The sequence below is a fragment of the Musca autumnalis genome, unplaced genomic scaffold (genome assembly GCF_047663935.1).
Source record: "Musca autumnalis isolate F117 unplaced genomic scaffold, ASM4766393v1 scaffold_4, whole genome shotgun sequence".
Taxonomy (NCBI): Eukaryota; Metazoa; Arthropoda; class Insecta; order Diptera; family Muscidae; genus Musca; species Musca autumnalis.
Window position 1 is genome coordinate 93,666,852 of NW_027411977.1, and position 15,708 is coordinate 93,682,559.

General features: G+C 44.4%; 1 protein-coding gene across 4 annotated transcripts in view; it reads left to right on the forward strand.

The window, feature by feature from the left end:
* Positions 1 to 15,708, forward strand: part of sls (sallimus) — a 160,011-nt gene that overhangs the window by 110,682 nt on the left and 33,621 nt on the right. For 3 of the 4 annotated variants that reach the window (XM_073982026.1, XM_073982023.1, XM_073982024.1), the window contains 2 exons: positions 5 to 14,944; positions 15,262 to 15,495. The exons of the other annotated variant lie outside the window; for it this stretch is intronic. In XM_073982026.1, coding sequence (XP_073838127.1) covers positions 5 to 14,944; positions 15,262 to 15,495 — 15,174 coding nt within the window. The remainder of the gene's footprint in view (positions 1 to 4; positions 14,945 to 15,261; positions 15,496 to 15,708) is intronic. 4 annotated transcript variants of the gene reach the window in all.

Below are 15,708 nucleotides of genomic sequence, written 5' to 3' on the forward strand. Positions count from 1 at the left end.
ACAGATACAACACAAACATCATCCCAACACACACCATCCGAACACACAGAAACACAAGAAAAACCACAAGAACAAATAACAGAACTACCCGAAGAAATTAGGGAAGTAGAGACAATATCGGAAGATGGCAAACCCAGAAAGAGGAAGATACGCACCCGAATCATCAAGAAGGTGAGAGGTGGCAAACAGGAGCTGACAAAGATTGAAACCGTCGAAGAAGACAACAAACCGACCGAGACAATAGTAACCGTACAAGAGACAAAATTAGATTCGACCGAAGATTTGGTAACTGAAATGCCTGAAGAAGTACGCGTCGTTGATACTGTCTCTGAAGAGGGTAAACCAACAAAGAAGAAAATCCGAACTCGCGTAATCAAGAAGGTTAAGGGTAATAAACAGGAAGTCACCAAGATCGAGACTGTTGAGGAAGATGACAAGCAGCCCGAAACAACAGTCACAGTTGAAGAGGTTCCAGTTGAAGAGAAACCTGAAGAAGTACGTGAAATGCCAGAAGAAGTACGCGTCGTTGAAACAGTATCTAAAGAAGGCAAACCTGTGAAGAAGAAGATCCGCACTCGTGTCATCAAGAAGACCAAGGGTGATAAACAAGAAGTCACCAAGATCGAGACGGTCGAGGAAGATGACAAACAACCCGAAACCACTGTCACAGTTGAAGAGGTTCCAGTTGAAGAGAAACCTGAAGAAGTACGTGAAATGCCAGAAGAAGTACGCGTCGTTGAAACAGTATCTAAAGAAGGCAAACCTGTGAAGAAGAAGATCCGCACTCGCGTCATCAAGAAGGTCAAGGGTGATAAACAAGAAGTCACCAAGATCGAGACGGTCGAGGAAGATGACAAACAACCCGAAACCACTGTCACAGTTGAAGAGGTTCCAGTTGAAGAGAAACCTGAAGAAGTACGTGAAATGCCAGAAGAAGTACGCGTCGTTGAAACAGTATCTAAAGAAGGAAAACCTGTGAAGAAGAAGATCCGCACTCGTGTTATCAAGAAGACCAAGGGTGATAAACAAGAAGTCACCAAGATCGAGACGATCGAGGAAGATGACAAACAACCCGAAACCACTGTCACAGTTGAAGAGGTTCCAGTTGAAGAGAAACCTGAAGAAGTACGTGAAATGCCAGAAGAAGTACGCGTCGTTGAAACAGTATCTAAAGAAGGCAAACCTGTGAAGAAGAAGATCCGCACTCGCGTCATCAAGAAGACAAAGGGTGATAAACAAGAAGTCACCAAGATCGAGACTGTCGAGGAAGATGACAAGCAACCCGAAACCACTGTCACAGTTGAAGAGGTTCCAGTTGAAGAGAAACCTGAAGAAGTGCGTGAAATGCCAGAAGAAGTACGTGTGGTTGAAACAGTATCTAAAGAAGGCAAACCTGTCAAGAAGAAGATCCGCACTCGTGTCATCAAGAAGACCAAAGGTGATAAACAAGAAGTCACCAAGATCGAGACTGTCGAGGAGGATGACAAACAACCCGAAACCACTGTCACAGTTGAAGAGGTTCCAGTGGAAGAGAAACCTGAAGAAGTACGTGAAATGCCAGAAGAAGTACGCGTCGTTGAAACAGTATCTAAAGAAGGCAAACCTGTGAAGAAGAAGATCCGCACTCGTGTCATCAAGAAGACCAAGGGTGATAAACAAGAAGTCACCAAGATCGAGACGGTCGAGGAAGATGACAAACAACCCGAAACCACTGTCACAGTTGAAGAGGTTCCAGTTGAAGAGAAACCTGAAGAAGTACGTGAAATGCCAGAAGAAGTACGTGTCGTTGAAACTGTATCTAAAGAAGGCAAACCTGTGAAGAAGAAGATCCGCACTCGTGTCATCAAGAAGACCAAGGGTGATAAACAAGAAGTCACCAAGATCGAGACTGTCGAGGAAGATGACAAACAACCCGAAACCACTGTCACAGTTGAAGAGGTTCCAGTGGAAGAGAAACCTGAAGAAGTATGTGAAATACCAGAAGAAGTACGCGTCGTTGAAACAATATCTAAAGAAGGCAAACCTGTGAAGAAGAAGATCCGCACTCGTGTGATCAAGAAGGTCAAGGGTGATAAACAAGAAGTCACCAAGATCGAGACCGTCGAAGAAGATAACAAACAACCAGAAACCACTGTCACAGTTGAAGAGGTTCCAATTGACGAGAAACCTGTAGAAGTACGCGAACTTCCAGAAGAAGTACGGGTCGTTGAGACTGTCTCTAAAGAGGGCAAACCTGTAAAGAAGAAGATCCGCACTCGCGTCATCAAGAAGACCAAGGGTGATAAACAAGAAGTCACCAAGATCGAGACTGTCGAGGAAGATGACAAGCAACCCGAAACCACTGTCACAGTTGAAGAGGTTCCAGTGGAAGAGAAACCTGAAGAAGTACGTGAAATGCCAGAAGAAGTACGCGTCGTTGAAACAGTATCTAAAGAAGGCAAACCTGTGAAGAAGAAGATCCGCACTCGTGTCATCAAGAAGACCAAGGGTGATAAACAAGAAGTCACCAAGATCGAGACGGTCGAGGAAGATGACAAACAACCCGAAACCACTGTCACAGTTGAAGAGGTTCCAGTTGAAGAGAAACCTGAAGAAGTGCGTGAAATGCCAGAAGAAGTACGCGTCGTTGAGACTGTCTCTGAAGAAGGCAAACCTATTAAGAAGAAGATCCGCACTCGTGTGATCAAGAAGGTCAAGGGTGATAAACAAGAAGTCACCAAGATCGAGACCGTCGAAGAAGATAACAAAAAACCCGAAACCACTGTCACAGTTGAAGAGGTTCCAATTGAAGAGAAACCTGAAGAAGTACGTGAAATGCCAGAAGAAGTACGTGTCGTTGAGACTGTCTCTGAAGAAGGCAAACCTGTGAAGAAGAAGATCCGCACTCGCGTCATCAAGAAGACAAAGGGTGATAAACAAGAAGTCACCAAGATCGAGACTGTCGAGGAAGATGACAAGCAACCCGAAACCACTGTCACAGTTGAAGAGGTTCCAGTTGAAGAGAAACCTGAAGAAGTGCGTGAAATGCCAGAAGAAGTACGTGTGGTTGAAACAGTATCTAAAGAAGGCAAACCTGTCAAGAAGAAGATCCGCACTCGTGTCATCAAGAAGACCAAAGGTGATAAACAAGAAGTCACCAAGATCGAGACTGTCGAGGAGGATGACAAACAACCCGAAACCACTGTCACAGTTGAAGAGGTTCCAGTGGAAGAGAAACCTGAAGAAGTACGTGAAATGCCAGAAGAAGTACGCGTCGTTGAAACAGTATCTAAAGAAGGCAAACCTGTGAAGAAGAAGATCCGCACTCGTGTCATCAAGAAGACCAAGGGTGATAAACAAGAAGTCACCAAGATCGAGACGGTCGAGGAAGATGACAAACAACCCGAAACCACTGTCACAGTTGAAGAGGTTCCAGTTGAAGAGAAACCTGAAGAAGTACGTGAAATGCCAGAAGAAGTACGTGTCGTTGAAACTGTATCTAAAGAAGGCAAACCTGTGAAGAAGAAGATCCGCACTCGTGTCATCAAGAAGACCAAGGGTGATAAACAAGAAGTCACCAAGATCGAGACTGTCGAGGAAGATGACAAACAACCCGAAACCACTGTCACAGTTGAAGAGGTTCCAGTGGAAGAGAAACCTGAAGAAGTATGTGAAATGCCAGAAGAAGTACGCGTCGTTGAAACAATATCTAAAGAAGGCAAACCTGTGAAGAAGAAGATCCGCACTCGTGTGATCAAGAAGGTCAAGGGTGATAAACAAGAAGTCACCAAGATCGAGACCGTCGAAGAAGATAACAAACAACCAGAAACCACTGTCACAGTTGAAGAAGTTCCAATTGACGAGAAACCTGTAGAAGTACGCGAACTTCCAGAAGAAGTACGGGTCGTTGAGACTGTCTCTAAAGAGGGCAAACCTGTAAAGAAGAAGATCCGCACTCGCGTCATCAAGAAGACAAAGGGTGATAAACAAGAAGTCACCAAGATCGAGACTGTCGAGGAAGATGACAAGCAACCCGAAACCACTGTCACAGTTGAAGAGGTTCCAGTGGAAGAGAAACCTGAAGAAGTACGTGAAATGCCAGAAGAAGTACGCGTCGTTGAAACAGTATCTAAAGAAGGCAAACCTGTGAAGAAGAAGATCCGCACTCGTGTCATCAAGAAGACCAAGGGTGATAAACAAGAAGTCACCAAGATCGAGACGGTCGAGGAAGATGACAAACAACCCGAAACCACTGTCACAGTTGAAGAGGTTCCAGTTGAAGAGAAACCTGAAGAAGTGCGTGAAATGCCAGAAGAAGTACGCGTCGTTGAGACTGTCTCTGAAGAAGGCAAACCTATTAAGAAGAAGATCCGCACTCGTGTGATCAAGAAGGTCAAGGGTGATAAACAAGAAGTCACCAAGATCGAGACCGTCGAAGAAGATAACAAAAAACCCGAAACCACTGTCACAGTTGAAGAGGTTCCAATTGAAGAGAAACCTGAAGAAGTACGTGAAATGCCAGAAGAAGTACGTGTCGTTGAGACTGTCTCTGAAGAAGGCAAACCTATCAAGAAGAAGATCCGCACTCGTGTAATCAAGAAGGTCAAGGGTGGTAAACAAGAAGTCACCAAGATCGAGACTGTCGAGGAAGATGACAAACAACCCGAAACCACTGTCACAGTTGAAGAGGTTCCAGTTGAAGAGAAACCTGAAGAAGTACGTGAAATGCCAGAAGAAGTACGTGTCGTTGAGACTGTCTCTGAAGAAGGCAAACCTATTAAGAAGAAGATCCGTACTCGTGTGATCAAGAAGGTCAAGGGTGATAAACAAGAAGTCACCAAGATCGAGACTGTCGAGGAAGATGACAAGCAACCCGAAACCACTGTCACAGTTGAAGAGGTTCCAGTTGAAGAGAAACCTGAAGAAGTGCGTGAAATGCCAGAAGAAGTACGCGTCGTTGAGACTGTCTCTGAAGAAGGCAAACCTATTAAGAAGAAGATCCGCACTCGTGTGATCAAGAAGGTCAAGGGTGATAAACAAGAAGTCACCAAGATCGAGACTGTCGAGGAAGATGACAAAAAACCCGAAACCACTGTCACAGTTGAAGAGGTTCTAGTTGAAGAGAAACCTGAAGAAGTACGTGAAATGCCAGAAGAAGTACGTGTCGTTGAGACTGTCTCTGAAGAAGGCAAACCTATTAAGAAGAAGATCCGTACTCGTGTGATCAAGAAGGTCAAGGGTGATAAACAAGAAGTCACCAAGATCGAGACTGTCGAGGAAGATGACAAACAACCCGAAACCACTGTCACAGTTGAAGAGGTTCCAGTTGAAGAGAAACCTGAAGAAGTACGTGAAATGCCAGAAGAAGTACGTGTCGTTGAGACTGTCTCTGAAGAAGGCAAACCTATCAAGAAGAAGATCCGCACTCGTGTAATCAAGAAGGTCAAGGGTGGTAAACAAGAAGTCACCAAGATCGAGACTGTCGAGGAAGATGACAAACAACCCGAAACCACTGTCACAGTTGAAGAGGTTCCAGTTGAAGAGAAACCTGAAGAAGTGCGTGAAATGCCAGAAGAAGTACGCGTCGTTGAGACTGTCTCTGAAGAAGGCAAACCTATTAAGAAGAAGATCCGCACTCGTGTGATCAAGAAGGTCAAGGGTGATAAACAAGAAGTCACCAAGATCGAGACCGTCGAAGAAGATAACAAACAACCCGAAACCACTGTCACAGTTGAAGAGGTTCCAGTTGAAGAGAAACCTGAAGAAGTACGTGAAATGCCAGAAGAAGTACGTGTCGTTGAGACTATCTCTGAAGAAGGCAAACCTATCAAGAAGAAGATCCGCACTCGTGTAATCAAGAAGGTCAAGGGTGGTAAACAAGAAGTCACCAAGATCGAGACTGTCGAGGAAGGTGACAAACAACCCGAAACCACTGTCACAGTTGAAGAGGTTTCAGTTGAAGAGAAACCTGAAGAAGTGCGTGAAATGCCAGAAGAAGTACGCGTCGTTGAGACTGTCTCTGAAGAAGGCAAACCTATCAAGAAGAAGATCCGCACTCGTGTGATCAAGAAGGTCAAGGGTGATAAACAAGAAGTCACCAAGATCGAGACTGTCGAGGAAGATGACAAACAACCCGAAACCACTGTCACAGTTGAAGAGGTTCCAGTTGAAGAGAAACCTGAAGAAGTGCGTGAAATGCCAGAAGAAGTACGTGTCGTTGAGACTGTCTCTGAAGAAGGCAAACCTATCAAGAAGAAGATCCGCACTCGTGTAATCAAGAAGGTCAAGGGTGGTAAACAAGAAGTCACCAAGATCGAGACTGTCGAGGAAGATGACAAACAACCCGAAACCACTGTCACAGTTGAAGAGGTTCCAGTTGAAGAGAAACCTGAAGAAGTACGTGAAATGCCAGAAGAAGTACGTGTCGTTGAGACTGTCTCTGAAGAAGGCAAACCTATTAAGAAGAAGATCCGTACTCGTGTGATCAAGAAGGTCAAGGGTGATAAACAAGAAGTCACCAAGATCGAGACTGTCGAGGAAGATGACAAACAACCCGAAACCACTGTCACAGTTGAAGAGGTTCCAGTTGAAGAGAAACCTGAAGAAGTGCGTGAAATGCCAGAAGAAGTACGCGTCGTTGAGACTGTCTCTGAAGAAGGCAAACCTATCAAGAAGAAGATTCGCACTCGTGTGATCAAGAAGGTCAAGGGTGATAAACAAGAAGTCACCAAGATCGAGACTGTCGAGGAAGATGACAAACAACCCGAAACCACTGTCACAGTAGAAGAGGTTCCAGTTGAAGAGAAACCTGAAGAAATGCGTGAAATGCCAGAAGAAGTACGTGTCGTTGAGACTGTCTCTGAAGAAGGCAAACCTATCAAGAAGAAGATCCGCACTCGTGTAATCAAGAAGGTCAAGGGTGGTAAACAAGAAGTCACCAAGATCGAGACTGTCGAGGAAGATGACAAACAACCCGAAACCACTGTCACAGTTGAAGAGGTTCCAGTTGAAGAGAAACCTGAAGAAGTACGTGAAATGCCAGAAGAAGTACGTGTCGTTGAGACTGTCTCTGAAGAAGGCAAACCTATTAAGAAGAAGATCCGCACTCGTGTGATCAAGAAGGTCAAGGGTGGTAAACAAGAAGTCACCAAGATCGAGACTGTCGAGGAAGATGACAAGCAACCGGAAACCACTGTCACAGTTGAAGAGGTTCCAGTTGAAGAGAAACCTGAAGAAGTGCGTGAAATGCCAGAAGAAGTACGCGTCGTTGAGACTGTCTCTGAAGAAGGCAAACCTATCAAGAAGAAGATCCGCACTCGTGTGATCAAGAAGGTTAAGGGTGATAAACAAGAAGTCACCAAGATCGAGACAGTCGAGGAAGATGACAAACAACCCGAAACCACTGTCACAGTTGAAGAGGTTCCAGTTGAAGAGAAACCTGAAGAAGTACGTGAAATGCCAGAAGAAGTACGTGTCGTTGAGACTGTCTCTGAAGAAGGCAAACCTATTAAGAAGAAGATCCGCACTCGTGTGATCAAGAAGGTCAAGGGTGATAAACAAGAAGTCACCAAGATCGAGACTGTCGAGGAAGATGACAAACAACCCGAAACCACTGTCACAGTTGAAGAGGTTCCAGTTGAAGAGAAACCTGAAGAAGTGCGTGAAATGCCAGAAGAAGTACGCGTCGTTGAGACTGTCTCTGAAGAAGGCAAACCTATCAAGAAGAAGATCCGCACTCGTGTGATCAAGAAGGTCAAGGGTGATAAACAAGAAGTCACCAAGATCGAAACTGTCGAGGAAGATGACAAACTACCTGAAACCACTGTCACAGTTGAAGAGGTTCCAGTTGAAGAGAAACCTGAAGAAGTGCGTGAAATGCCAGAAGAAGTACGCGTCGTTGAGACTGTCTCTGAAGAAGGCAAACCTATCATGAAGAAGATCCGCACTCGTGTAATCAAGAAGGTCAAGGGTGGTAAACAAGAAGTCACCAAGATCGAGACTGTCGAGGAAGATGACAAACAACCCGAAACCACTGTCACAGTTGAAGAGGTTCCAGTCGAAGAGAAACCTGAAGAAGTGCGTGAAATGCCAGAAGAAGTACGCGTCGTTGAGACTGTCTCTGAAGAAGGAAAACCTATTAAGAAGAAGATCCGCACTCGTGTGATCAAGAAGGTCAAGGGTGATAAACAAGAAGTCACCAAGATCGAGACTGTCGAAGAAGATGACAAACAACCCGAAACCACTGTCACAGTTGAAGAGGTTCCAGTTGAAGAGAAACCTGAAGAAGTACGTGAAATGCCAGAAGAAGTACGTGTCGTTGAGACTGTCTCCGAAGAAGGCAAACCTATCAAGAAGAAGATCCGCACTCGTGTAATCAAGAAGGTCAAGGGTGGTAAACAAGAAGTCACCAAGATCGAGACTGTCGAGGAAGATGACAAACAACCCGAAACCACTGTCACAGTTGAAGAGGTTCCAGTTGAAGAGAAACCTGAAGAAGTGCGTGAAATGCCAGAAGAAGTACGCGTCGTTGAGACTGTCTCTGAAGAAGGCAAACCTATTAAGAAGAAGATCCGCACTCGTGTGATCAAGAAGGTCAAGGGTGATAAACAAGAAGTCACCAAGATCGAGACCGTCGAAGAAGATAACAAACAACCCGAAACCACTGTCACAATTGAAGAGGTTCCAGTTGAAGAGAAACCTGAAGAAGTACGTGAAATGCCAGAAGAAGTACGTGTCGTTGAGACTGTCTCTGAAGAAGGCAAACCTATCAAGAAGAAGATCCGCACTCGTGTAATCAAGAAGGTCAAGGGTGGTAAACAAGAAGTCACCAAGATCGAGACTGTCGAGGAAGATGACAAACAACCCGAAACCACTGTCACAGTTGAAGAGGTTCCAGTTGAAGAGAAACCTGAAGAAGTGCGTGAAATGCCAGAAGAAGTACGCGTCGTTGAGACTGTCTCTGAAGAAGGCAAACCTATCAAGAAGAAGATCCGCACTCGTGTGATCAAGAAGGTCAAGGGTGATAAACAAGAAGTCACCAAGATCGAGACTGTCGAGGAAGATGACAAACAACCCGAAACCACTGTCACAGTTGAAGAGGTTCCAGTTGAAGAGAAACCTGAAGAAGTGCGTGAAATGCCAGAGGAAGTACGTGTCGTTGAGACTGTCTCTGAAGAAGGCAAACCTATCAAGAAGAAGATCCGCACTCGTGTAATCAAGAAGGTCAAGGGTGGTAAACAAGAAGTCACCAAGATCGAGACTGTCGAGGAAGATGACAAACAACCCGAAACCACTGTCACAGTTGAAGAGGTTCCAGTTGAAGAGAAACCTGAAGAAGTACGTGAAATGCCAGAAGAAGTACGTGTCGTTGAGACTGTCTCTGAAGAAGGCAAACCTATTAAGAAGAAGATCCGTACTCGTGTGATCAAGAAGGTCAAGGGTGATAAACAAGAAGTCACCAAGATCGAGACTGTCGAGGAAGATGACAAACAACCCGAAACCACTGTCACAGTTGAAGAGGTTCCAGTTGAAGAGAAACCTGAAGAAGTGCGTGAAATGCCAGAAGAAGTACGCGTCGTTGAGACTGTCTCTGAAGAAGGCAAACCTATCAAGAAGAAGATCCGCACTCGTGTGATCAAGAAGGTCAAGGGTGATAAACAAGAAGTCACCAAGATCGAGACTGTCGAGGAAGATGACAAACAACCCGAAACCACTGTCACAGTAGAAGAGGTTCCAGTTGAAGAGAAACCTGAAGAAGTGCGTGAAATGCCAGAAGAAGTACGTGTCGTTGAGACTGTCTCTGAAGAAGGCAAACCTATCAAGAAGAAGATCCGCACTCGTGTAATCAAGAAGGTCAAGGGTGGTAAACAAGAAGTCACCAAGATCGAGACTGTCGAGGAAGATGACAAACAACCCGAAACCACTGTCACAGTTGAAGAGGTTCCAGTTGAAGAGAAACCTGAAGAAGTACGTGAAATGCCAGAAGAAGTACGTGTCGTTGAGACTGTCTCTGAAGAAGGCAAACCTATTAAGAAGAAGATCCGTACTCGTGTGATCAAGAAGGTCAAGGGTGATAAACAAGAAGTCACCAAGATCGAGACTGTCGAGGAAGATGACAAACAACCCGAAACCACTGTCACAGTTGAAGAGGTTCCAGTTGAAGAGAAACCTGAAGAAGTGCGTGAAATGCCAGAAGAAGTACGCGTCGTTGAGACTGTCTCTGAAGAAGGCAAACCTATCAAGAAGAAGATCCGCACTCGTGTGATCAAGAAGGTTAAGGGTGATAAACAAGAAGTCACCAAGATCGAGACTGTCGAGGAAGATGACAAGCAACCGGAAACCACTGTCACAGTTGAAGAGGTTCCAGTTGAAGAGAAACCTGAAGAAGTGCGTGAAATGCCAGAAGAAGTACGCGTCGTTGAGACTGTCTCTGAAGAAGGCAAACCTATCAAGAAGAAGATCCGCACTCGTGTGATCAAGAAGGTCAAGGGTGATAAACAAGAAGTCACCAAGATCGAAACTGTCGAGGAAGATGACAAACTATTCGAAACCACTGTCACAGTTGAAGAGGTTCCAGTTGAAGAGAAACCTGAAGAAGTGCGTGAAATGCCAGAAGAAGTACGCGTCGTTGAGACTGTCTCTGAAGAAGGCAAACCTATTAAGAAGAAGATCCGCACTCGTGTGATCAAGAAGGTCAAGGGTGATAAACAAGAAGTCACCAAGATCGAGACTGTCGAGGAAGATGACAAACAACCCGAAACCACTGTCACAGTTGAAGAGGTTCCAGTTGAAGAGAAACCTGAAGAAGTACGTGAAATGCCAGAAGAAGTACGTGTCGTTGAGACTGTCTCTGAAGAAGGCAAACCTATTAAGAGGAAGATCCGCACTCGTGTGATCAAGAAGGTCAAGGGTGATAAACAAGAAGTCACCAAGATCGAGACTGTCGAGGAAGATGACAAGCAACCGGAAACCACTGTCACAGTTGAAGAGGTTCCAGTTGAAGAGAAACCTGAAGAAGTGCGTGAAATGCCAGAAGAAGTACGCGTCGTTGAGACTGTCTCTGAAGAAGGCAAACCTATCAAGAAGAAGATCCGCACTCGTGTGATCAAGAAGGTTAAGGGTGATAAACAAGAAGTCACCAAGATCGAGACAGTCGAGGAAGATGACAAACAACCCGAAACCACTGTCACAGTTGAAGAGGTTCCAGTTGAAGAGAAACCTGAAGAAGTACGTGAAATGCCAGAAGAAGTACGTGTCGTTGAGACTGTCTCTGAAGAAGGCAAACCTATTAAGAAGAAGATTCGCACTCGTGTGATCAAGAAGGTCAAGGGTGATAAACAAGAAGTCACCAAGATCGAGACTGTCGAGGAAGATGACAAGCAACCGGAAACCACTGTCACAGTTGAAGAGGTTCCAGTTGAAGAGAAACCTGAAGAAGTGCGTGAAATGCCAGAAGAAGTACGCGTCGTTGAGACTGTCTCTGAAGAAGGCAAACCTATCAAGAAGAAGATCCGCACTCGTGTGATCAAGAAGGTTAAGGGTGATAAACAAGAAGTCACCAAGATCGAGACTGTCGAGGAAGATGACAAGCAACCGGAAACCACTGTCACAGTTGAAGAGGTTCCAGTTGAAGAGAAACCTGAAGAAGTGCGTGAAATGCCAGAAGAAGTACGCGTCGTTGAGACTGTCTCTGAAGAAGGCAAACCTATCAAGAAGAAGATCCGCACTCGTGTGATCAAGAAGGTCAAGGGTGATAAACAAGAAGTCACCAAGATCGAAACTGTCGAGGAAGATGACAAACTACCCGAAACCACTGTCACAGTTGAAGAGGTTCCAGTTGAAGAGAAACCTGAAGAAGTGCGTGAAATGCCAGAAGAAGTACGCGTCGTTGAGACTGTCTCTGAAGAAGGCAAACCTATTAAGAAGAAGATCCGCACTCGTGTGATCAAGAAGGTCAAGGGTGATAAACAAGAAGTCACCAAGATCGAGACTGTCGAGGAAGATGACAAGCAACCGGAAACCACTGTCACAGTTGAAGAGGTTCCAGTTGAAGAGAAACCTGAAGAAGTGCGTGAAATGCCAGAAGAAGTACGCGTCGTTGAGACTGTCTCTGAAGAAGGCAAACCTATCAAGAAGAAGATCCGCACTCGTGTGATCAAGAAGGTCAAGGGTGATAAACAAGAAGTCACCAAGATCGAGACTGTCGAGGAAGATGACAAACAACCCGAAACCACGGTCACAGTTGAAGAGGTTCCAGTTGAAGAGAAACCTGAAGAAGTGCGTGAAATGCCAGAAGAAGTACGCGTCGTTGAGACTGTCTCTGAAGAAGGCAAACCTATCAAGAAGAAGATCCGCACTCGTGTGATCAAGAAGGTCAAGGGTGATAAACAAGAAGTCACCAAGATCGAAACTGTCGAGGAAGATGACAAACTACCCGAAACCACTGTCACAGTTGAAGAGGTTCCAGTTGAAGAGAAACCTGAAGAAGTGCGTGAAATGCCAGAAGAAGTACGCGTCGTTGAGACTGTCTCTGAAGAAGGCAAACCTATCAAGAAGAAGATCCGCACACGCGTGATCAAGAAAACAAAGGGTGATAAACAAGAAGTCACCAAGATCGAGACTGTCGAGGAAGATGACAAACAACCCGAAACCACTGTCACAGTTGAGGAAGTTCCAGTTGAAGAGAAACCTGAAGAAGTGCGTGAAATGCCAGAAGAAGTACACGTCGTTGAGACTGTCTCTGAAGAAGGCAAACCTATCAAGAAGAAGATCCGCACACGCGTGATCAAGAAAACAAAGGGTGATAAACAAGAAGTCACCAAGATCGAGACTGTCGAGGAAGATGACAAACAACCCGAAACCACAGTCACAGTTGAAGAGGTTCCAATTGAAGAGAAACCTGAAGAAGTGCGTGAAATGCCAGAAGAAGTACGCGTCGTTGAGACTGTCTCTGAAGAAGGCAAACCTATCAAGAAGAAGATCCGCACACGCGTGATCAAGAAAACAAAGGGTGATAAACAAGAAGTCACCAAGATCGAGACTGTCGAGGAAGATGACAAACAACCCGAAACCACTGTCACAGTTGAGGAAGTTCCAGTTGAAGAGAAACCTGAAGAAGTGCGTGAAATGCCAGAAGAAGTACGTGTCGTTGAGACTGTCTCTGAAGAAGGCAAACCTATCAAGAAGAAGATCCGCACTCGCGTGATCAAGAAGACCAAGGGTGATAAACAAGAAGTCACCAAGATCGAGACTGTCGAGGAAGATGACAAACAACCCGAAACCACAGTCACAGTTGAAGAGGTTCCAATTGAAGAGAAACCTGAAGAAGTGCGTGAAATGCCAGAAGAAGTACGCGTCGTTGAGACTGTCTCTGAAGAAGGCAAACCTATCAAGAAGAAGATCCGCACACGCGTGATCAAGAAAACAAAGGGTGATAAACAAGAAGTCACCAAGATCGAGACTGTCGAGGAAGATGACAAACAACCCGAAACCACTGTCACAGTTGAGGAAGTTCCAGTTGAAGAGAAACCTGAAGAAGTGCGTGAAATGCCAGAAGAAGTACGCGTCGTTGAGACTGTCTCTGAAGAAGGCAAACCTATCAAGAAGAAGATCCGCACTCGCGTGATTAAGAAGACCAAGGGTGATAAACAAGAAGTCACTAAGATCGAGACTGTCGAGGAAGATGACAAACAACCCGAAACCACAGTCTCAGTTGAAGAGATTCCTCTTGAAGAGAAACCCGAAGAAATCCAGGAACTTCCCGAACAGGTCCAAGTTGTTGAATCTGTATCTGAAGACGGAACGCCCAAGGTTAAGAAAATTCGAACAAAAACGACAAAGAAGGTCAAGGGAGATAAGGAAGAAATCACTACCGTGGAAACTGTCGAAGAAGAGGGCGAAAAGCCGCAAACTACCATAACTGTTGAAGAATTCACTGTTCCAGTGGGTGATGTTAAACAGATTAAGCGTAAACGAGTAGTTCGCGTTAAACAGCCCGAAGAGGACGAAATAATTGTCGAATTACCAGAGCAGAAGGCCGTTATCATGTCTCAAAAGGAAGACGGTACTCCAACTAAGACTGTTGTTAAAACAAAAGTAATCAAGAAAATGAAGGGAGATAAAATGGAAATTACGAAAATCAGAACTGTTGAAGAGTACGAGAAGGAGCCGGTTACAACAGTCACCGTTGAAGATTTTGTAGAACCATTCCCAGAGTTGGAGGAAGAAAAGGTTGTGCCCGTTTTGCAACTACCGGAGGAAACTATCACCGAAGATTATACTGACAAAGAAGGTACAACCAAAACACGCAAAATCAAGAAGAAAACAATTAAGAAGCCGCTTGGCGACAAAGACGAAGTTACCGAAATTCAAATCATCGAGGACGAAGGAGAAGAACCGAAATATGTTGTGACTGTAAAGGAAGTAGAGAAGACCGAGGTGCCTGACAAAAATGCGGTCGAGTCAATAGAATTGCCCAAATTAGAAACCGTTTTAGAAACTGAAACTTCTGACGGCAAGAAAACGAAGAAAACCATCAAGACCAGATCTTTCAAAAAACCATTGGACAGTGAGACGGACGAACTGACTACAATACAAATAGTTGAAGACGACAACGACGAGGCGCCTGTTGCCACCGTCAACATCAAGGAAATATCATCCGACGAATTACCCAACGAATCCATTCCGATTGAAGAGTTGCCTGAAGAAATAATTGAGTCACACATTATCGACGAGGATGACAAACCCAAAAAGAAAACTACCCGAAAGCGAACATTCAAGAAGGATATCTCGCCAGAACCCGAATACTATCAAATACAAACAGTTGAGGAGGAAGGCAAGGAGCCCTACTCCCTAATACAGGTTGTAAGCGAAGGTGACCTTCACGACATTATCGATATCAGTCTTTTGGATGATGAAAAGACCCCTAAGACCGAACCGAAAATGTCCAAAACGAAGAAGCCCAAGGGTAAGAGTAACACAATCTACACACTACACAATAATCAAGTTTATCACAATGCACTCACACTGACACAACACAAACATAAACACCTACAACACCCACATAACTCACCCGCTAGCTCACTTACACATATTTGCGTAACATTTAGTTTTTTGCAATGTTTATTTTCACGGTATAAATACGTGCTAATTGTTTATCTAATTGTCGTCGAATGTGATGAACACAAAATTTCTAACATTTTATGTCTATTTTCCATACAACTGGACAACAAAAACAACAACAACACATATACACATCTGTAACACAAATAATACAACAAACAGAAGTTAAGCCGGTACAACAACAACAGACAACGGATGAAAAACCCGTATTCATAACCACATTCAAATCAGTACAGAACGAAGACGGTGAAACTGTCATTGAAACAGAAAGTAAGAAGGTTACCCAAGAGGAGGGAGTACTCGTCGAAGAAGTGCTCAGTGATACAGAACCGATCAAAGAATATGACGGAACAGCGCCATCACAAATCGAAATTGTCGAAGTCAGCGATGCAACAGGTATATTTTTTCTATTTTATGTTAGATTTTTTTTCTCAATTTCTATGTACTTTACAAAAACTACAACAACTATAAAAAATCATCGAGGGTCGAAAAAAAAGTAATAATAAATTACATAGTAGATGTGGTGGTTTGTTTATATGAAGTTAGAGAGAATATTAAAATTACTTACATACTCATATGTATGTCCATATTATATTTTGTATGGAGATC